The sequence below is a fragment of the Peromyscus leucopus genome, chromosome 22 (genome assembly GCF_004664715.2).
Source record: "Peromyscus leucopus breed LL Stock chromosome 22, UCI_PerLeu_2.1, whole genome shotgun sequence".
Classification (NCBI taxonomy): Eukaryota; Metazoa; Chordata; class Mammalia; order Rodentia; family Cricetidae; genus Peromyscus; species Peromyscus leucopus.
In genome coordinates, this window is record NC_051081.1 from 3,725,403 (window position 1) to 3,748,264 (window position 22,862).

Below are 22,862 nucleotides of genomic sequence, written 5' to 3' on the forward strand. Positions count from 1 at the left end.
CCAAGGAATGCTGATTCATACCATAAAGATACATGCTCAGCTATGTTCATAGCAGCACTATTTGTAATAGCCAGAACTGGAAACAACCTAGATGCCCATCAATGGAAGAATGGATGAAAAAAAAATGTGGTACATATACACAATGGAGTACTACTCAGCAGAGAAAAACAATGAAAGCATGAAATTTGCAGGCAAATGGATGGAACTAGAAAAAAATCATCCTGAGTGAGGTAACCCAAACCCAGAAAGACAGTCATGGTATGTACTCACTCATAAGAGGATTCTAGATATAAAATAAAGAACAATCAGACCACAACCCATAGAACCATGGAGGCTATATATATAGCATGGAGGTCCCTAGGACGACTGTGGCTTATAATAAATTTCGGTTTCACTCAATTATTGGGGAAAAAAAGTTCCACAGCCTTACAAATGCAAACACTTTCAAATTTAGTCGCTTTAAAACTCTGAAGTCTCTTTTAAAATCTATAATCTTTAACCTCTCAACTGTTGGCGCCTGTAAAATTGAAAACAAACTAAATACTTCCTTATTTCAAGAAGGAAGAAGCAGGGCACAGTCAACAACCTGGACAAAACCAAACCAAACTCCAACTGTGTAGATAATTCAATGTCTAATGTCTGGAATTCACACACGACTTCTGGGCTCCTCCAAGGGGCTGGGTCACTTCTCCAGCTCTGCCCTCTGCAGCACACACAGCTCATCTTCTAAGCTGGGGCGGACTTTGCTCCTCTGCTGCTGTTTCTGGTGGTCATCCCATGGGACTGACATCTCAAATGCTAGGATCTTCTGCTGACACTGAGGCTGCACCTTCACCACTGGCCTCTCCCGGCCTCTCACAGTGCCAAGCCTCAGCTGCTCTCCTTGACCGCCTCAGGCCTTCAAAACCAGTACCACCAATACCAGTGACTCTTACACTACCAAGTTTGGCTGCTAGCACTAGGTACAACCTTGGGCACCCCCACAGCACAGCTTCTGTGTGCTGACTCTCAGGAAACACTTCCCAGAAGATTTCACCTCAGGAATGTTGGTCTCTTCTTCATCACAGCTGATTCTGCAGCCCCAGCTGAGCAGAGCCACGAATCTTACTTCAAACATCAAACATCCCTCATAGTCTTACTGTTGTTTTGTTTTGTTGAAATAGGGTCTCTCCATAGTCCTTGCCTTTTCAGAACTCACTCTGTAGACCAGGCTGGCCTTGAACTCACAGAAAATCCACCTGTCTCTGCCTCCCAAGTGTTGGGACTAAAGATGTGCATCACCACACCCAGGAAGCTCTGGTTGTCTTTAAGGAACTCTCAAACTTCCCTCGGTAACATCACAAGCCAGGCCCCCATTGTTCTCGGCATTCTGATCTCGCAGGCTCCCACAGAACAGCCACTGAGCTCTGCAAACCCCAATTCAGCTGCTACCACAATAGTTCCCAAACCACGGCCATGTCTGTCACCTTAGGATCCCTATTGCTGTGATAAATCACCATGACCAAAAACAACTTGGAGAGAAAACGGATTTATTTTAGCTTATACTTCCAGGTCACGGTCCATCATTGAAGGAAGTCAGGGCAGGAACCTGGAGGCAGGAGCTGATGCAGAGGCCATGGAGGGGGCTGCTTACTGGCTTGTTCTCCATGGCTTGCTCAGCCTGCTTTCTTATAGAACCCAGGAATGCCCCCACAGGGATGGAGCAGTCTAATCTGTCAGGGGCATTTTCTCCACTGAGGTACCCTCTTCCAAAATGACTCTAGCTTGTATCAAATTGACATAAGACTGTCCAGCACAGACCATAAGAGACTAGAGAATGCTTCCAGGCAGGTCCTGTATGGGGGATACTCTAGGCTGCGTGGTCGCAGGAATAGACCTGAGTGGACAATAGCACGGGAGTGAAGGAAAGATGAACACAGACACAGGGATACCTGGGGTCAGGCGGTCCGGGCCTTTGCCACCCTGGTAGTTCAGCAGGTTTGTGGTCCAGAGCTGAAGAGAGAGGCGGGGTTATTGCATACCAATGAAGGAGGCATCTTATTTCAGACAGATAAGCCAGGAGGCGGGGCCTATATACACAGAGGGATCTGGAAGGTGGGTTTATTTAATCTCTGTAAGAGCAGTCTCTGCCGGGGAGCCATCTTCAGACTTCCAGCACCCAGTGGGAGAATGGAGGATGCTTTCCGCACACCCTGTCAGCATCACACATGGAGGGGAAGACAAGGCTTCGTCCTTTGCCTCAGAATCTGAGGCTCTGGAGTCCTCCGCATGCCCATGCCCATGTCAACAAATGCATCCCTCAGCGCCTCACACACTCGGGCTTCCTCTGGGGTGGGGGCCATTCCTGAGGCAGGTGGATGGGTGGGCCCAGGGTCAGGGGTGAGCATCTCCCAGGGAACCCTGCTTAGGGAAGCAATGTGGCAGAGAACTGGGGTTCTGTGGTCACAGAACTGCCAGCTCCGTGTGAGGCCAAACACTACGGTGTGGGGGTCATTGAGCTGAGAAGTGGGGCTGGTGCCTCCTGAGCACCCCTGAGCCCCTATCATCTGGGAGGATGTGTAATGGGGCTTGGGTCCAGGCTGAAGACTTGGGGACAGGGTGGCTGTATCTGGAAATATGCCCCAGCCCCCTTCCTGAGATGGACACACACATGAGCACACCCATACACACTGAGGTACATACACACATGTGCTAATGGATGATACACACTCTAGCACATGTGGGCATATATGGGCCTGCGTATACATCAGGAAATGCATGTGTGCATGTACCTGCATGCACACAGGCACACATCAGAACATCTACACCTGTATGCACACATGCAGGAACCTGTGCCTTGCAAGCCCACAGCCATGCATCTGCACATGCATTTGTACCCGTATGCATGGATTAAAGCTTGCACACAGAGCTGTGTGCTTGCATGTGTGTCTGCATGTGCACGTGTTGGAAGCTTGCATGGAACCCACAGAAGCGCTTCTGAGGGGAACAGAGCCACCAAGCTGGGTGAGCAGGGGCTGCCCCGTCCATCTACACCTGAGTCACATTTTCTGGAAAGTGTGAGCGATGGTGTGAGTGAGAGTGAGCTGGGGGCTGGGCCTTCTGGGGGCACAGGAAGAAGAGGAGGGTGCGTGGGGAAAGCGGAGGCACCGAACCTCAGCTTTAAAGTGAGCTCCAGGGGCCGCAGGAGCCTTTAGCAGTTTGCAAAGCCCAAGCATTGGGCAATTGTGGTTTCCTCCGGAGGGGAGGAACTCAGGCTTGCCAGCCCCGTCCCTGGGCTTCTGGGCCTCAGCTGCTCTGGCATGGAGAGTGTGGTACAGCCTTCAGTGTTTGTAGTGGATGGACAGACGGACATCCCGTTCAGACGGCTGGGACCGAACCACAGGAGACAGCGCTGCGGCATTGCCCAAGTCAGCCTGGCCCTGATACTGCTGCTGGGCGCCGGGCTGGCTACTCAGGGCTGGTTCCTACTGAAACTGCATCAGCGTCTTGGGGACATAGTGGCTCGTCTGCCGGTAAGTGGGGCTGGAGGGGACCAGGGCACCCTCTCCAGTGTTTGTCTCTTTATGGCTGTGTGCGCGTGACAGGCAGACCCCAGGGGTTCTGATCCTGTCTTTTCATCTATACGTGGGGATCTGATGGAGGGATGTGAGTGTGTGGTGCCGGGCGGCTTCCCTGGGGTACACCTTCATGGCTGGCGGTGCTAGCCGGACCCTCGTCCCCATCACTGCCATCACGGCGGTCATCCTGGTTGGCTCTCAGATGGCGGTATGCTTGCTCTCCGTTCCTTTCAGACAAGCCGTGGCTGTATGTGTCTGTGTGCCACACTGGTCACTCATGTAAACAATATGCTCCTGCACTCTTCATCTTGGTTTTCTTGTTAATTTTTTTAAATTACATTTACGTGTTCAGTGTGTGGATGTGAGCGCGTGTGTGCATGCTGCAGCACATATTTGAGACAACTTTATGGGTTCAGCTCCGTGTCTCCCTTTCTGTGGGTCCTGGGGATTGAACTCTGATCACCAGGCTTGGTGGCAAGCACTTTTACCCCCTGAGCCCTCTCACTGGCCCTCAAATAATTTTTTTAAAGATGTGTGAATATTCCAAAAACTCTAAAAACAATTCTGAAACGCTTCTGGTCTCAAGCATTTCAGACACTCAGCTTTCATCAGATCTTAGATGGATCCTATGGCACACACCTATTGCCCCGGCTCTTGGGCCGGAGGGGCAGGAGGCTCAAGGGTTTCAAGGCCATCCTAGGCTATTTAGCAAGTTTGAGGCCAGCCTGGGCTACTTGAGAGCTGATCTCAGAAAAAAACAGATCTGGTGTGTGTGTGTGTGTGTGTGTGTGTGTGTGTGTGTTGTATGCACATGAGGCCCTGTGTATGTGTCCGTGGGTGGTGTCTGCGGCCACGGCCAGACAGTCTCATCACCATGTGCCTGTGTGACTCTGGGTGTGGCCTGTCCTCACCAAGCACCCTGTCTGCATTTCAGGATGGAGACACAGGCTCCTGGGAGAAACTAATACAAGGTGAGTTCGGGTCCCAGGCCCTAAGAAGCAGGGGGAATGCTCTGCCCCTCCCCACACCCTAGGATCACCCAATGTGACTTTGCAGAGCCCCACAGGTGCCCCTCCCCCAGGGCTGGAGAAGCAGAAGTCTGGGTCACTCCGGAAGGGGCTGAACCTGACACCTAGCAGCGGCCTCAGTGACCCCTGTTTCTCTCTGCCCCTCTAACTTCTGACTGTCTTCCTCAGAGCGGCGGCGGTCTCAGGCCAACCCAGCAGCACATCTCACAGGTGAGGGGACCCTGGGTCTTCACATGGGATGGGGCTTGGGGTGTCCTGGGAGACCCAGGTCTTCGAAAGTTAGAGCAACCATGCATACATTCATCCAGTGTGTCTTTAATTTTTTTTTTACACTTGCTATTTATTTATATTGCTCACACACATACACACGCCACAGTGTGGGGGTCAGATGACAGCTCTTGGGGGACAATTCTTTTTTTCCACCTCGTGGCCTCCAGGGATTGAATTTAAGACCTCAGCCTTGGCTCCAACCTTTACCCTCGGAGTCATCTCGCTGGCCTCAGTCCTTCAATGCTCACTGACAAATGGCCCAGAAATCACAGCCACTGAGGGCCATTTAAAGTCATCCCTTCCCCCTTCTAGTCATGGGGACACATCCCAAGGTCATCAGAGGCCTCAGAGGATGCCGGGACACAGACCTATCACACCCAGAGCCTCTCTATGTAGCCTGGGCTGCCTTGGAACTTGCTGTGTAAATCAGGCTGGCTTCACACTCCCGGAAATCCAGCTGCCTCTGCCTCCCGAGTGCTGGGACTAAATGTGTGGGTCACCACGCCCAGCCATATGTACTGTATTTTTTTCTTCCAATCCACAGACGGTTTGATTTCTAACCTAACACAGTAAGAAATTAATCAGAAAAGACATAAAATATGCTATAATTAAAAAAAACTATTTAAAACATGAAGTGGGGGAAGGAAGATGGCTCCGTGCACAAAGTATGTCAACCAATGGACGGAGGCAGAGACGGGAAGATCCCCGAGACTCGCTGGCCAGCAGCCTCGACAAACAGGGGACTTCCAGGTTCAGTGAGAGCCGTCTTCTGCCTCAAAGATAAGGTGGCCGGAAACTGAAACTCAAAAAGTTGCCTGGTGTTGATTTCTGACCACACGTGTGGGCGTGTGTGCGCGTGCGCACACATACACACACACACACACACACACACACACACACACTTCTTGAGACAGGATCTCATGGAGCAGAGCAGAGGATGACCTTGAACTGGGGGTCCTCCTGTCTCCACCTCCCTGGGTGACAGGCGTGTGCCACCACATCTGGTTTATTCTGTGCTGGGGATGGAGCCCAAGGCCTCCTGCAGGCTGGCCAAGGGCTCTGTCTCCTCAGCCCCACCCCTGTTTTAAGTGTTGAGACTTCACTAGGAAACTCAAGTACCCTGTGCCTCAACTTCCTCTTTGGTTTTCAAATGGCTTTGCTCCTTTCTGCCTCAGTTTCTCCCCCTGCACAATGCTAACTGTGCTGACCAGTTCTCTCTCTCTCTCTCTCTCTCCCTCCCTCCCAGGGGCCAATGCCAGCTTGATAGGCAAGGGTGGGCCTCTGCTATGGGAGACTCGACTCGGCCTGGCCTTCCTGAGGGGCCTGGAATATCACAATGGGGCCCTGGTGACCACAGAAGCCGGCTACTACTACGTATACTCGAAAGTGCAGATGAGCGGCGTGGGCTGCCCCCAGGGCCTGGCCAACGGCCTCCCCATCACCCACGGGCTGTATAAGCGCACATCCCGCTACCCCAAGGAGCTAGAACTGCTGGTCAGCCGGCGGTCACCCTGCGGCCGAGCCAACAGCTCCCGAGTCTGGTGGGACAGTAGCTTCCTGGGTGGCGTGGTACATCTGGAGGCCGGGGAGGAGGTTGTGGTCCGTGTGCCTGGGGACCGCCTGGTCAGACCCCGAGACGGCACGAGGTCCTATTTTGGAGCATTCATGGTCTGAAGGCTGCGGTGACGATGGATTGCAAGGAGGAACCTCTCCAGGACAGACCTCAAGCCCAGCAAGCAGGGATCTTGGAGTTCCCCTTAAGGATCCCCAAATTCTACAGGTGGAGTGCTCAGGGACCATGCAGACTACTGACCTGCCTTGGGAAATCTTCAAATTGAAGACTTAGGGTGCGGAGCCCAGGAGTGTGGGATCAGCCCATTTGCCTGATATTCAGGAAGAAAGAATAAAGCTTGGGTATTTATGGGTCTGATGCAGACATCGTGGACTTGGGATTTCTGGGCTTATGGGTTGGAGACAAGAAACCTCTCTGAGGTGTTGGGGGGAGTTATATCCCCAGGACCCTGTGGGGAGCCTACCGGGCTCCACACACTGGCCTCTCCCATCGATCTGCTGCACTGGCTTCCAGCCACCAAGGCGGCATCGGCCAGCTGGCTGTGACTGGCCTCGGGCCAGCTCCTGAGCACACAAACCCTTCAGAGACACCCTGATGGGATCTCCGTGCTCAGCCCAATGCACAGCTGCGACATAGTCCAGAAATGATGAGGGAAAGAAAGGGAGAGAAGGAGGGAATGCCGAAGAGAAGGAAAGAAAAAAAGGCAGAAGGGGGAGAATAAAGAGGAGAGACGGGAAGCGACCCCCTCCAGGGCACTTTATCGAACACACTTAGAACAGATGTACCAGGCCCGCAGGACGCCTGGGGCTGGAGGGCGTGGGAGGCGGCTCAGAGGGTAGAGAGGTCTGATCATGAGGATCAGAGTTCAAATCCCCAGAGACGGGTGTGGTGGTGGGGAAGGGGGGATGGGAGGACCTGGGGGCTCTCTGGGGAAGGGGGGATGGGAGGACCTGGAGGTTCTCTGGGGAAGGGGGGATGGGAGGACCTGGGGGCTCACAGGGGAAGGGGGGACGGGAGGACCTGTGGGCTCACAGGGGAAGGGGAGACGGGAGGACCTGGGGGCTCTCTGGGGAAGGGGGGACGGGAGGACCTGGGGTCTCTCTGGGGAAGGGGGACGGGAGGACCTGGGGGCTCTCTGGGGAAGGGGGGTCGGGAGGACCTGGGGGCTCACAGGGGAAGGGGGGTCGGGAGGACCTGGGGGCTCTCTGGGGAAGGGGGGACGGGAGGACCTGGGGGCTCTCTGGGGAAGGGGGGATGGGAGGACCTGGGGGCTCACGGGGAAGGGGGGACGGGAGGACCTGGGGGCTCTCTGGGGAGGGGGGGACGGGAGGACCTGGGGGCTCTCTGGGGAGGGGGGATGGGAGGACCTGGGGGCTCTCTGGGGAAGGGGGATGGGAGGACCTGGGGGCTCACGGGGGAAGGGGGGACGGGAGGACCTGGGGGCTCACAGGGGAAGGGGGAACAGGAGGACCTGGGGGCTCACAGGGGAAGGGGGGACAGGAGGACCTGGGGGCTCACAGGGGAAGGGGGGACGGGAGGACCTGGGGGCTCTCTGGCCACGGAGTCTAGCTGAACCGGTGAGCTCCAGGTTCAGCGAGAGCCCCCCTCAAAGAAGGTGGACAGCTCCTGAAGATGACATCTGAGGCTGTCCTCTGGACCCCACAGGCAGGACACATGCAGAATAAAATAAAATAAAGAATCTTAAATAATAGTATTTGAGAGGCTCTTTATATGTTCTAATCATTTGCCTTGTTCTGTTTGTCCGTTTGTTTCAAACTAGGTCTCAAGTAGCCCAGGCTGGCCTTGAACATGCTATGTAGCCCAGGCTGGCCTTGAGCTCTTGATCCTCCTGCCTCCATCACCTGAGTGCTGGGTGGACAGGTGTACGCCACCATGCCTAGGTAAGCACCGTGTGTAGATTATATCTTCTTTATTTTTTTTCATATTTTTTTGAGGCGGAGTCTTGAGCAAGCCTTCTGCCTCAGTTTCCCCAGCATCTAGAATTACAGCTGTGTGTTACCCCAGATGAATATCTGTACAGAGGAACCTAAGCCCCAGGCAGAATGTGTTGCCCCACACCTTCTCGATGCAGAGGCCACACCCGAGATGGACAGGGCGGCCTCCCTCTGCTCAGGAGTTATGACCAGTCCGAGCCGACCTTCCGCCTCCTGTCCTTGTCACGCCACCACCGCTGGTGGGAGGCGGAAACATCCCAATACCCCGTCACCCCCACTGAGTTTCCTTTATGCTCATCGTGGCCTGTTTCCGTGGCTTTGATGAGACCAAGGTGTGGGGACAGTGTATTTATAAAAAGCTGCAGCACCCAGCAGTTTCCGTCTTAAGAAGAAAAAGAAAAAAAAATCATTCTTGAAGATTTTTCTCAGCCTTGAGGAGACTAGAGGGAGAAGGCTGTGGGTGAGGAAGGGGGTGTGAAGACACTAGGAGAGAAGGGAAAGATGAGGAGGGGGTCGAGGAACACCCGGGAGGCACTGGTGACTTCAGATAAGGCCTAGAGGCAGGAAGCCCCTGGCCCAGTCACTGACCTACTTCTGTGTTTCTTCCACCCCTGGGGCTCCACCACCCTGTTTCCTGGGACCCCATCCTCCCCCTAGGCAGTCACCTACCACTCTTCCCCTCACCTTTTACCAAGACCCAAAATTAATGACCGTGTAGCAACGTCTTAGGATGGCCGTCCGACACCACTGTGTTCAAATGGGAGACATCGTTGCAGAGAAATCAGATGGTTCTTACACTCTGGAGCTGATGTTCTGAGTTCAAATCCCTGCTCTGCCCCTTCCCAGCTGGGTGACTTTGAGATCCATCCTTGGCATCTCTGGGCCTCAGTTTCCCCATCTATGTAGCTCGGGCTGCAGTGAGCTCTTTAGTAACTATTCTTTGCCTAAGCTGGTTGTCACTGTGCTGTGTATGTGTCTCCCCAGAGGTGGTGCTTTGGTGCCGGGTATGGGGTACCTCCCTCCAAATTGTTGGTCAGAGGTCTCCCAGAGACCACCAAAACAGTACAAACAAACTGCACTTTGTTGCACACCCAAACTTGATAAAACGCTATCTTGCCCAGCTTGAACTCTGTGAACTGCGATAGTAACTGGCTTGGCAAGATGTGCCCATTGGTGCCTGTGGCACAAACGTCATGGGGGTAACTAACTGGTTGGAGTGAAGGCCCACTCCACAGGGGAAAACTCACACCTGGTACTGTGAACTGCCCAGGAACTCATGTTTTGGATTGCTATTATTTTGCTAAATGGACATAGTTCGAAGCTGCTCTCTAAATCAATATCTCGGCATGTGTAGATCACACAGCTCTCAGACCTCATCGGAGAAGCTTCTCGGTGCAGTGGACAGTAGTCAATGCCGAAACCCACAGTGGGTCACAGGACAGAGAATAAAAGACCGAGGAATACTCAGTCACAAATGGGAGGTTGGTGTCACATCCCTCCCCAAGGCTCAGGGACCATCATGGAAGAGGGAGTAGAAAGACAGAGCCCGAGGTCAGGCAGGACCAGAGCAAACCAGTGTCTTCTGGACAGGACAGGATCCCAGCACTCAGGACCACACAGCAGCTGTGGTGGACTCACAGATCAGGACAGACAGCCTCGCACAGAGGGGGAGGGGCTCATGGCCACACCCCTGACTGAGGGAGGAGCTATGGGCAGTTGATGGCCGCTGGGGGAGGGAGAGAGCAGCTTTCTTCAAGGGTGTGGCTCCTAGTAGTCCACAGTGCTCCCGTGGATGACCCTCACCCTTGTGGTGTTTGAATGAGAGTGTCCCCCAGAGGCTCATATGTCTGAATGTTTGGTGCCCAGTTTGTGGAACTCTTTTGGGAAGGATTAGGAGGTGTGGCCTTGATGGAGGAGGTGTGTCTCTGGAGTGGGCTTGGGGGGTTCAAAAGTCCACAGCAGGCCCAATTTCTCTTTCTCCCTCGGCCTGTGGATCAGGATGCAGCTCTCAGCTACTGCTCCAGCGCCATGCCTGCCTGCTCCCGGCCGTGATGATCACGGACTGACCCTCTGAATCTGTAAGCAAGCCCTCAGTTAAGTGCTTCCTTTCTAAGAGCTGCTGTGGTCACGGTGAGATAGAATAGTAAGACACTCATGCAGGCAGTTCCTGCTGGACCCAGTGAGTTATAAAGAGGAGAAGGACATGAAAGTTGGAGTATGGGGGTCCCGGAGGAGTTGGGGGAGGGGGTGAATATGATGAAAATGCATTATACACACACCTGTAGGAATTCTCAAAGAACAAATTGAAAATACTAATAAAAAAATGTGAGGCTTATTGGGAGACCATTGGGCAACTGGGAGCAGACCCTCAACGAAGAGAATGAAAATGTGGTCCCTTCTTTTTTCCTTTCCCACTTCCCAGCCACGGGGTGAATGCCCCCCTCGGAAGGTATTCCCACCACGACACACCCCCACCGGCTCAAAACAACAGGTGCTACCAACCATGGGCTGAAACCGTCCAACACGAAAACTAAATAAACCTTTTCCTCTCTGTATACTGTCTCAGAAAACTGACCCAGCTGTGATTACGTGCACATTTGAATCTCGGATTGTCTCGACTGCGTGTCAAAGGCAGCCTTGCATTGTCCACAGAGCATCTAGTCAGAGCGCGTTTGCCAAGGGGAACTTGGTAGCCAATATTTGTGTGTGTGTGCGTGTGTGTGTGTGTGTGTGTGTGTGTGTGTGTGTGCGTGTGTGTATGTATGTGCGTACGTGTGTGTATGTGCGTGTATGTGTGTGTGCATGCATATGTGCGTGTGTGCATTTGTATGTAGGTGTGTGTGCATGTGTGCATGTGTGCGCGTGTGTATATGTGTGTGTGTGCTTGTGTATGTACTTATGCACGTGGAAGGCAGCGGTCAACCTTGGGTGTCCTTCTTCAGGCACCATCCACTTTGATTTTTAGGCAGTGTCTCTCACTGACCGGAAGCCCGTTGACTCAGGATGGTGGCCAGCGTGCCACAGTGACCCTCCTGTCCCCTCCACTCCAGGGCTGGGAAGACAAGCGCATGATTGTAGGGATTAGCTCAAGGCAGAATGACCCACACACACTGTGGGCAGCACTATCCGCTGGGCTTGGATCCTGTACTGTATAAAAGCAAGTTGAGTCACAGAGGCATTCATCGCCGCGTCCAGGATGCGGAGTTTCCAGCTGCTTCAAGCCCCTGGGGCTGTGGCTTCTCCACCACAGGGGATCACACCTTTGAACCATGAGCTGGAATGCTTCCTCTCTTGAGTTGCTCTGATCAAGGTATGTTACCATAGTCACCAGAAAAGGAACTAAGACACTCAGGAAGGTGGGAACTGAGACGAGCCGACTGGGTAGTGACTGTTCTCTTTGGAAAAGACACTGCATGGACAGCTCGCCACAGCTGACTCTACACCTCACAGAGAGGCTGGCTGTGAGCTGGCTTTCACCCTTGCGCCGGGCTGATGATTTTATTAAAGGAAGAGCAACTGCCCATCAAAGCTGACATGAGCAACAGCTAGCTGATACAGCCTCCACCTCAACCCTTCTCTCAGTGGCTGCTCCCTAAGGAACCCAGCTGAGGCTGGCCTGTGGCATACCTGAACCTCTAGGAGGGGTGCAAAAAGTTTTCATGTTCTTTTCTCATTAATAATCCAGCTCTATTTGTAATTGAAAATCCACACGAGAGCTGTGGAGCACTCACTGTCTTCCGGGCACACCCTCACGAACTCTTGGTATTTCTGTCATGTGGGGAAGAGGCTCACAGACCCTGCCTCTCCCTGAGTATTGGTCGCTGGTTAACTGTTGCTGGGACAGGTCTTTTCATCAGTGGTGTGGCTGCCCGTAAGTTATACATGTTCCTGTCAGCAACCCCAGCTAAATTCCGTGGTTCGCCAAGCCACTGTTGGCTCCATCTCTTCCTTGATTCTGTCATTTCCCTTTGTGGGTTGAGTAGGTGTCTGTTCGCATCTCCTCAGAAAAGTCCCTCAACAACCAGGATGCTGGGGGTGGATACCCAGCTGGGAACCATCCCTTCAAGCATGCTCCTTTCCCTGCACTGTCGAAGTTACAGACAGCTTAGGAAGCTCTGAACTATAAAGGGTGGGAGAAAGAGCTGCCTGGTTCACAGGTGTCTAAGCACAGGTCTCCAGGCACATGTGTCCACCTGCAGGTGTCTAAGCACAGGTGTCCAGGTGCAGGTGTCTAAGCACAGGTGTCCAGGTGCAGGTGTCCAGGCACATGTGTCCACCTGCAGGTGTCTAAGCACAGGTGTCCAGGTGCAGGTGTCTAAGCACAGGTGTCCAGGTGCAGGTGTCCAGGCACATGTGTCCACCTGCAGGTGTCTAAGCACAGGTGTCCAGGTGCAGGTGTCTAAGCACAGGTGTCCAGGTGCAGGTGTCCAGGCACATGTGTCCAGGTGCAGGTGTCTAAGCACAGGTGTCCAGGTGCAGGTGTCCAGGCACATGTGTCCAGGTGCAGGTGTCTAAGCACAGGTGTCCAGGTGCAGGTGTCCAGGCGCATGTGTCCAGCTGCAGGTGTGTAAGCACATGTCTCCAGGTGCAGGTATCCAAGCACAGGTGTCCAGCTGCAGGTGTGTAATCACAAATGTCCAAGTACAGGTGTCCAGGCATGTGTGTCCAGGTTCAGGTGTCCAGGCATGTGAATCTAGGTGCAGGGGTCCAAGCATTGGCATCCAGGTGCATGTGTCCAGGTGCACTGTCCACACATGCTCCAGCTGTCAATCATCTCCTCTCTGACACCTGTCACTAACTGTCAGCTGAGCAAACTCTCTCAATTCTGAGCCTTGCTGGGGAGATTTTTTTTTTCTGGTTGAGCTAGGATACAGGAAGCTCTTTGAGGCTGCCCAGAGATGCTACTGAGTCACTTCCTGTGGGGAAGCTGCACAGATGCCTTATAGGGAGCAAGATTTAAGACACTTCCATCTTTGAGGTTCCCCTCAAACCCTTCTGAGAGGATTTTCATGTTCTCAGGGCTCTCTCCAAAAAGCAAAATGTAAGTGACTTTGCACTGTCACAGATGAACTGTGTGCGGCACCCCAGACGCACGTGCTAAAGGCCTGACATGCACCCCACACTCTTCAGGCTTTGCTCTGATTTGCTTTCTGTTGCTGTAATAAGTGCTCTGACCACAGGTAGCGTGGGGAGGAAAGGGCTGATTTGGCTTACATTCCCAGGTCACAGTGCATCACGGAGGGAAGTCGAGGCAGGAGCCGTAGAGGAAGGCTGCTGCCTGGCTGGCCTATGCCTGCTCACACCAGGTGAGCTTTGTTACACATCCCAGGCGCACCTGCCTAGGGGTGGTGCTGTCCACAGGGGGCGGGGCCTCCTACATCCGTCAGCAACCCAACAACCTCTCACACACGTGGCCTCAGGCCAATCTGATCTGGCAATTCCTCCTTCGAGGTTCCCTGTCTGATGACACCACGCTGAGTCAAACTGACAGCGCAAAGTGGGACAACTTCCCAAGGAGCCTCTGCGAAGACGCTCCTTCATAGGTGCCTCGGCTGTAAGGAGGTCAGCAGACAGCAGCAATCCAGAATGAGTGGAGACTGGAAGGCGGCTCAGTGGGAAATGGCCCAAGTCAGACAGAGGCCAGGCACAGAGAACTGAGATGGCTGCTCAGAGTTGGAAGACTGGAAAAGTAGTCTACTGTCTGCTGCTGCTGCAACAAAATACCTGAGCCTGAATACTGTACAAAGAAGAAGAGGTGTGTTGATCTCACAGCTCGGGAAGTTCAAGAGCCTGAGCCAACATCATGACATAATGATTGACACCATGGCAAGGTCCCTGAAGTTTGTAGAGACCTTGACTCTGAAAAACCTAAGATTAGTGGCTTCAACTGCAGGGGAAAAAACTCAGTACGAGCAGGGTTGGGGTTTCAGTCAATAGAAAGAAGAGTGGTCAAGGACAAAGGTTGGGACCCAGTGGGTACAACCCTCGCCCACTCCCCCAACCCCCTGTCCCTTCCCTTCTCTCCCTTCCGTCTCCTTTCCACTAAGTATTTATCTTTGAGACAGAGTCTCACTCTGTAACCCAGATTGGCCTGGAACTCATAGAAATCCTCCTGCCTCTGCCTCTCAAGTGCTGGAAGGACCAGCGTGAGCCACTCTGCCCAGCCTGTTTGGTGTGCACCATCGATTTGTTGCAGAAACCTTTAAACTGAGACATCCGTCTCACGGATAAATGGTAAAATCCAGGCCAGATATGGTGCAAAGTTGTCATCTCAGCACGCAGGAGGCTGAAACAAGCAGATGGAGAATTTGTGACCAGCCTGGGCTACCTGGTGAGGCCATGTCTGAACATCAGCTAGTGAATAAGATGTAGATTGTCGTGGGGTTTAGGTTCTCTCAGCACCTCGATGATCTCACTCTGTGGTAGGCAGGCTGTGCATCACAGGGTATGGAGAAACCTCTCTGGTTTCCACCCACTCCCCTACCAACCACAAACACCCCAGATGTTACTAAGAGTCTCCTGGAGGAACCACTGAGTGACATGACCAAGTCTGGAAATTTCCTTCTCCATGGAGCAGTCTGAAGGCTGATGGCCAGCCTCTGGTGGCTTCCTTAAGACACTTAAGTTCCTTTCTTGGTCTTCCATGAGCAACACAGAGGTCACATCATCACAGCAGTGTGATTTATTACACAGCATGACAGGCTTTTAAATGTTCATGGGCACTTATTACTGATGTATTTTATATTATATCCACATAGACATTAGTTTCCCATTGTAAACGCTTTGTGTGTGAATGTGTGGCTGACACAGAGACCTCCTGTGCTGGAATCATTCCGGACTCTTCCATTGTGACTGACTTATTTCAGTCAGCAAAATATGTAGGACAGTGGTGTCCCTACCTCTATCTCCTCCATCTCCTCCTCCATCTCCTCCATCTCCTTTCCCACCTTTTCCTCCTCTGTATACTCCTCCCTCTCTTCCCCTCCATCTTTTCCTCCTCCATCTCCATCTCCTCCTCCATCTCTTCCTCCATTTCCTCCTCCTCCATCTCCTTCTCTTTCATCTTTTTCTCCTCCATCCACTCCTCCCTCTCCTCCCCTCCATCTCCTCCTCCTCCATCTCCTCCTCCATCTTCTCCATCTCCTCCTCCATCTTCTCCTCCTCCATCTCCTCCTCCATCTCCATCTCCTCCTCCATCTCTTCCTCCATTTCCTCCTCCTCCATCTCCTTCTCTTTCATCTTTTTCTCCTCCATCCACTCCTCCCTCTCCTCCCCTCCATCTCCTCCTCCTCCTCCATCTCCTCCTCCTCCATCTCCTCTACCTACATTCAGCTTTCCATGGTTCTGGTGACCCAAACTCAGCACTTGACCCCTGAGCTATCACATCAGCCCATGTTACCTTTTATTATGCAGTCTAGTGGCGTCTGTCTTGTGACTATGGTCAGCTGCTCAACACCAACCAGCGTGGATGAGGGAGGGGCTCACCAGCCCCATCTCTACCCCAGTTGAAGGCTGCTGGAGAGAGACCGGCTGCCAGATTTCCTCAGGGTAATCTGTGGCCCCTGGAGAGCCACACACCCGTGGTCAGCACTAAGTGAGCTCAGTATGCTATCGAAAGAAAGAAAGGACCTGAAGTTGAGCAGGGGCTGCGTTGGGGATTCCAGAAGGAGTTGTAGGGGAGAAACAGAGATGGGGGGTGATAATAATGCGTTGTACACATGTGTAAAGTTCTCAAGTAAAGTAAAAGTATATTTTTAAAATTAATAAATACTATAAAAGTTATAATAATGAAAAATGATACTTTTATGTTTTACTTTAAAATGGTAAAAACACTTTTTTTTTTGAGACAGGGTTTCTTTGTGTAGCGCTGGCTGTCCTGGAACCCAATCTGTAGACCAGGCTGGCTTCCAACTCACAGAGGTCCACCTGCCTCTGCTTCCAAGTACTGGGTTTATAGGCGTGTGCCACTATACCCAGAATTTTTTTAAATGGTAAAACAGCTGGGCACTGGCACACACCTTTAATCCCATCACTCAGAAGCCAGAGGCAGGCAGATCTCTGTGAATCTGAGCTCAGTCTGATCTAAAGAACGAGTTCCAGGCTGCACATTGAAACTCAGAGTAAAATAAAAATAAAATAAAATGGCAAAACAAATTTTAGTTTTTGTTTGTTTTGTTTTTCTTTGTTATTGGAGAAAGAGTTTCTCTGTGTCATTTTGGTGCCTGTCCTGGATCTCGCTCTGTAGACCAGGCTGGCCTCGAACTCACAGAGATCCTCCTGGCTCTGCCTCCCAAGTGCTGGGATTAAAGGCGTGCACCACTGCTACCCGGCAATTTTAGTGTTTTTAAAGTTATAATATTTTATCTTTGAAATGGTAGAACAGATTTTACTGTGGGGTGTATGTGCACATGCACATATGCATGATTATGGAGGCCATGAAGGTCGGTGTTGCCACGTGCGGGGCCTCGAGTAGCCCAGGCTAGCCTGTAACTCCCTATGCAACCAAAGATGACCTTGAACCCCTGACCATCCTGAGTCCGGGATGCAGTGTCAGCTGAGGGTGGAAGTGAGGACTCTGCGCATGCGTGGCCTGCTCTGCTCATCCCAGGACCTTTCCTAGCTCTCTTTCTCTCTTTACTGTTTTGTTTGGATTCCTGCCCCTCAGTCCAGTTTTTCTTCTTCTACATAGTTCAGAAATGGCGCCGTCTACTCCTTTTTTTAATTCCTTTCTTAATTGTAATGTTATGTATTTACTCTCTCAGGATCGCCTCCATCCCCTGTGAGCCCCAAACCTCACTAGGCGGTGAGCGCTCTCTCGCGCCCCCTGCAGGCCGTCCTGCACACGGCGGTCACAGGCTGCTCATCTGGCAGGAGCGGGTTCCCGTGGCCCGCCGTGCACGCGCTCCCTGCGCTGCACACATCGCTCCCTGCCCCGCGCACCGCGCTCCCTGCCCCGCGCCCTGCGCTCCCTGCGCCGCATGAGTCCTGCTTGAGTCCTGACTTCTTCCAGTGATGGACTACAACGTGGAAATGTAAGCTACATGAAGCCCTTCCTCCCCACATTGCTTTGGCCGTGGCGTTTCATCGCAGCAGTAGGAACCCGGACTAGGGCACCCACGGAGCTGTGAACAGCAGCAATGGGCAGCGCGGCAAGATAAACCCGAGGGTGCAATAATGGCACTTACATGTTGGAGGCAACCAGCAGCTGCTTGTACTTAAGCCCCACTCAGTAGGAGAGAACGCACGGCTGGTGCTCTAACCTAAGCACCTGTGGTTGGAGAGGTTGAAGGTCCTAGAGAAGAGTCTACTACGGCCATTTTCTGAAACAATGTACTGTATTCTGATTGCCTGGAGATTTTTACTTTAGGATTAATTTTTATTATTTTTAATTCTGTGTGTATGTCTGCGTTTGTGGACATGACTGCGGTTGTCTGCAAAGGCCAGAAGAAGGTGCCAGATCCCTGGCTGGAGCTTCCCCTCTACCCGACCCTCTCCCCTCTTCCCTCCATCCCACCCCAATCTTGTTCCCTTCTGTTCAAGCAGGGAGGTACTTACATGTAGTTGGTATAACAAGTGACACTTTATTAGGTCACACAAGGGTCTCACTCTAAGTTCCTAACTACGGTCCTAAGCCTGTGTCCCCAAGGCTGCTCACCTGTGCAGCGTCCCTTAGCGGAAGGTTGGGTCCAGTCTCTCACGGCAGTCTCCAGTGAAGGGTCAGGATTCCGGGAGACCCTCCAGCCACAGGGCAGGTCAAGGTGGCCTCCCTCCAGCTGTCCTGAAGATATGCGGAACACTGCACTGCTCTTGATCTCTGCTTATGTGCTGTCCAGTGGGCGTCGTGGAGCTCTAGGACTGTGTCCGGTTATCTGGAGCGAGTGATGTCACTGGGTTCTGGTTATCAGGTACAGCCGTGGGAATAGTGGGGTCTCCGACTAAGCTATTTGTACATGTCTAAAGGACATTTTTTTTTTTTTTTTACTATGCTCATCACATACCATCCCCTGGTCCTTCAGGCATACACAGTGCCAACGAGGACCACACATAAGAATTTTAATTTAATGTTTTCATCGATTATTTGGAAATTTCACATAATGCACGCTGATTCCATTCACTTCTCAGTCCTCCCATACCCATCCCCTACTATTATGACCTCTACCAAAACAAAAGAAGAAGAAAATACCAAGTCCTGTTTGTGTTGTCCTTTTATTCGCCGGAGCATGGTCAAACTCCCCATGGCCAGCCCCTCAGAGAGAATGGAGTCCTTCCCCACCACACACACACACACACACACACACACACACACACCACCAGAAGCCTCAGTTGTGGAGAGCTACACTTCAGCACCCTTATCACAATTTTAAAGAGTTCTCTTCAGTGGCTCCCAGTCTAGACTGTTTTCTTCAGGGGTGGAGGTAGGGTTCGTCACAGAAGCCTTTTATGTCCCTTTCTTGGCTGTGGGTCTGCAGTCATCCATACCGCTGAGAAAGAAGCTTCCTTGTCCTTTACAGTCAGCAGCGGCATGGACCGTGGTCTTACACATGGCTTCTGGCTACAGCATGGACCACAACGTTCTCCCCTGTGCATCCAGTTCTGTTCTGACATCTTTCCTTCCAGTTTCCTGAGTCCACTTTTTAAAAGCATCTTCCCATAAACCTGCTCTTCTCTACTTCTCCCGGGGACAGTGTGGGCTCTGAAGACTCCTCTGCCTCCTCATCACTCCTGGGAGCCTCCACGGGTCTCTCAGGCTCCCCAGAACTGCTCTGTAGTGGTGGGTGCTGGCTTCCATCATAGTCATGCTTCAGGTTTTCATCCTTGATGGCGAAGACTTATTCCTGGATCTGGTTCCTACAACCTCCACCTGCTCCAGCAGCTTGTAGATGGAGTAGATGTTGGGGTTGGATGACTTGAGGTTCTGGATCTGGGCCTGGAATGCAGGCCCAGCACACAGTGGGTCTTCCAGGTGGCCACCCATGTGCACACATCAGAATTCTTAACATCATAGTTTCACTACAAGTTGCGAATCCTGGCTACAACAGGAAAAGAATGTAGTGAGCATTCAGTCACTGTTAGACAAATAAATGCAGGAAGATAAATCTCAAGCAGCAAAGCATAGAATTGTTGAGCAAAATGGTCATAACAAGATGGAGTGAGTGTCTGGTGATCCCTATGGCATATGTGTATGGTCCTGGCTAGTTTTATGTCAACTTGACACAAGCTAGAGTCATCAGAAAGGGAGGAGCCTCAGCTGAGAAAGTGCATCCATAAGACAGGGCTGTGGACCAGCCTGTAGGGCATTTTCTTAAGTAGTGATCAATGCAGGAGGCCCAGCCCAGTGTGGGTGGTGCCATCCCTGGGCTGCTGGTCCTGGGTTCTATAAGAAAGCAGGCTGAGCAAGCCATGGGGAGCAGGCCAGTAAGCGGCACCCCGCTGTGGCCTCTGCATTCCCAATAGCTTCACAATGAGCATGTTGAACATAGAATGATTCCTGGCATCTGTGACATTTGGGATGAAGTGTTCATGGCCCCAGTATTCTGATAGGAATCCATTCAAGATGTAGTAGGTAAGTCACCAATATCATACTTTGCCCTTGGTTTACTTGCTACGATCTCTGTGTTAAGTCTCAAGTATTTCTGTCCCTGTAACACATTTTATTGGGGTGGGGGGGGGTTGTTCTATGTGGTCCAGAAATATCTGGTGGTTGTTCTAGCTCTAAGTCTGATTTAACAGCTTCTTCTAAGGGAGAAGCTCTATTCAGTCTTTGTCTAGTATTTAACTCACAGCATGGGATTGCAATAGTAGTATCTTTGAGTTTTAAACAGTCTATTCCATCTTCCTATATTGTCAGCTGCAGCTGGGTTATATGCTAGATGGAAGTCCCACTGTATGCCCATGGTCTCAGACCACCTCTGGACCTTAGAACCTGTCAAGGGTGTTCCCTGATCTGACTCAGTAATTATTGGGCAGTCGTATCTGGCTATCCAGCACCAGAGTACGTTGTCCATGCTTTTCTTTTTTTCTTCTTCTTCTTCTTCTTCTTCCCCCCCAACCTCGAGACAGGGTTTCTCTGTGTAGTTTTGGTGCCTGTCCTGGATCATGCTCTGTAGCCCAGGCTGGCCTCGAACTCACAGAGATCCACCTGGCTCTGCCTCCCGAGTGCTGGGATTAAAGGCATGCACCGCCACTGCCGCCGCCACCACCACCGGCTATAAATTTTTATGTTTTGTTCAGTTTTGCATTTCTATCCATGCCTCCCATGACCTGCTGTCTTTGCCATTCACCTGCCAGTGAGTGCTTTTCCAGTTTGACTGCTGTATAACTGTGCCACTGCACAGCCCCGTGAGCTGGAGAAGATGGGTGTTCCTTTGGCCTTCCTTAGGCATTTGTCTTGTAGCCAGTAGTGCTGCTATTACTGCAGCATGTTGTGCTGATTTGTGGCTCCTTCCTTGGTAAGTGGCCATTCCATTCCTTGGTCTGATAGGCTGTCCCTTTCCACTTAGTTCTGGTTCCATCAGGGGTTAATGAGCCATCAGTGAGCCACACATTAGCCAAATGTTGTGACCATTCCATCAGTCCCCACAGTCCAATAGGTGCCTCTTTTGGGGAGGCGGTGAGTGGTTTAGGGATGGGGATTTTGGACAACTGAGCTGTTTCTTCAGTGCACGAAGGCATAGGCCCCTTTGCTACCACATCCAGGTTATGAAGGAATTTAGATGGGTACCATTTCCACTGTAATACCTTTCCTCCCGTAGCTAAGCCTGTGAAGGACTCTGCCTGTGAGTAGATCCAGTCCACCTTTGTAAGCGGCACCCTTATGACCATAGGGTTGGCAATGACTGAGTATGGGGTTCTGCATACCTCAGAAAATGTCCAGATTTGTTTCTCAAAGAGAGAGTATTTATTCTCCACATATGGGAGGTGTTTGCAATAGAAGCCAACAGAAAAATGTTGGTGGACTCCCTTTCACTTTCGGAAGGGTCCCCAGTTGCCATATTCACCAATAAATATGATTCCCATAATTAGGGTATCATCTGGTTTAATATCAGCCAGGTTTGCATTCATGGAGATGAGCTAACAGACTAAAAAGGCAATGATTTCCACTGGAGACAGGAATAAAGAGAAGCTTTTGAGACAGTCTGTTAGCTCATCTCCATGAATGGAAGCTCTCTCTTTGTGTGCTTGCTCTCCTCTTGCTGGCAAGCCCATTCCTTCACTGGCATTAGAGCCCACTTCCTCGGGAATCGGTGTACTACTGAAGACCAGATGAGACACCCAGCCTCGTGGACTGAGCAACTACTGGATCTTGGAGTTTCTATTCACAGACATAGTTGGATTAGCTGGACCCAGCCTGTAAGCCATTCTAATAAATCTCCTTTATATATAGATTTATTCTATGAGTTTCATTGCTCTAGAGAACCCTGACTAATACAAATATCTTCCTTCAGCAAATTGTTTAGAGAGTCAGCGATGGTTTCATCACCTCCCTTGATACGGTGTTGCTTGGTAAATGCTCTCTTAATTTTGGGGAACTCTAGAGGAGGAATTTAGACTTGGGTGATGTCATGTGATGCCACTGGGGAAATGGTTTGGGTATGACAAACATCACAAGCACACAGTAGGTGCTGGTGTAAATATTGTGAGAATCTTCAGAGGTGAGTTTTAGATAAATATAGATATTTATTAGCTAAACAGAGTTATTGAATTCTCTATTTCACATTCCTGCTTTGAAGGGTTTTCCTGCTACTGTTGTGGGGATATTCACCAGAGAAGACGGCTGGGACATGGGTTTAAGCCAATGAAAAGTCTTTCTTAGCCGGGCTGTGACTACCCTGGGTGTTTGGAATCTGAGTGTAGCATCCAGCCTCTCTCAGGATGAGCTTTTAAGCACAAAACAACATGTTTTACTTCAGTTAACAAGAACAGTTAGCCAGATGCAGAACTACAGAAGCTAAAAATCAAGGTTAGTGCATTTGGAGACTTTCCCAGAACTATGGATTTGATGGATTAGGCCTTTGTTTTTGTTTTTGGCTGGTGGTGCTATGTATGTGCTGACTTTTATGGCCTGAAAGGCACTTCCATCACAGAGTCAGTTGTGTTAAGGTCTGGGTGCCTACTAAGTTGGGGCCAGTTAAATTCCCCACCTGTCTCAGCATATGAGTCAAATCATGGCTTCACCCTGCTCTGAGAGGCGTAGTTAATGCTAAGGACCATTAATGTTACTCTGCTGTGTAGTTAGCCACATAGTTTGAGATGCAGAGCCCAGCTGTTCTGATCAGAATGAGAAGTAACATCCCAGCCAGTGCTGACAGCAGAGTCGTTAGCCTGGAGAACCAAGAGAATGGAGGCTGGTGTTAATGATCTAATTTATGTTTTTCTGTTCTTAAGATTTTCCCAACCATAACAGGATTTTTCTCTGATTGCCCCTGATCGATTAGCATAGAAACAACATGTGTAGTCTGTATTTAGTCCCAATTATCTC

The 22,862-nt window shown here is 51.3% G+C and overlaps 1 protein-coding gene across 1 annotated transcript; it reads left to right on the plus strand.

Moving 5' to 3' along the window:
• Positions 1–3,147: 3,147 nt before the first annotated feature.
• Tnfsf14 (TNF superfamily member 14) lies at positions 3,148–6,785 on the plus strand. The gene is made up of 4 exons (XM_028861211.2): positions 3,148–3,512; positions 4,492–4,528; positions 4,754–4,795; positions 6,102–6,785. Exons 1-4 carry the CDS (start codon positions 3,300–3,302, stop codon positions 6,527–6,529), a joined length of 720 nt encoding a protein of 239 aa, XP_028717044.1. The 5' UTR covers positions 3,148–3,299; the 3' UTR covers positions 6,530–6,785.
• The last annotated feature ends 16,077 nt before the right edge of the window (positions 6,786–22,862 follow it).

Bases quoted from the DNA above. Each gene is read 5' to 3' on its own strand.
- Tnfsf14 (XM_028861211.2), top strand. From the start codon at position 3,300: ATGGAGAGTGTGGTACAGCCTTCAGTGTTTGTAGTGGATGGACAGACG. The intron at 3,513-4,491 runs GTAAGTGGGGCT...TCTGCATTTCAG, and splicing joins ACATAGTGGCTCGTCTGCCG to GATGGAGACACAGGCTCCTG. The intron at 4,529-4,753 runs GTGAGTTCGGGT...TGTCTTCCTCAG, and splicing joins CTGGGAGAAACTAATACAAG to AGCGGCGGCGGTCTCAGGCC.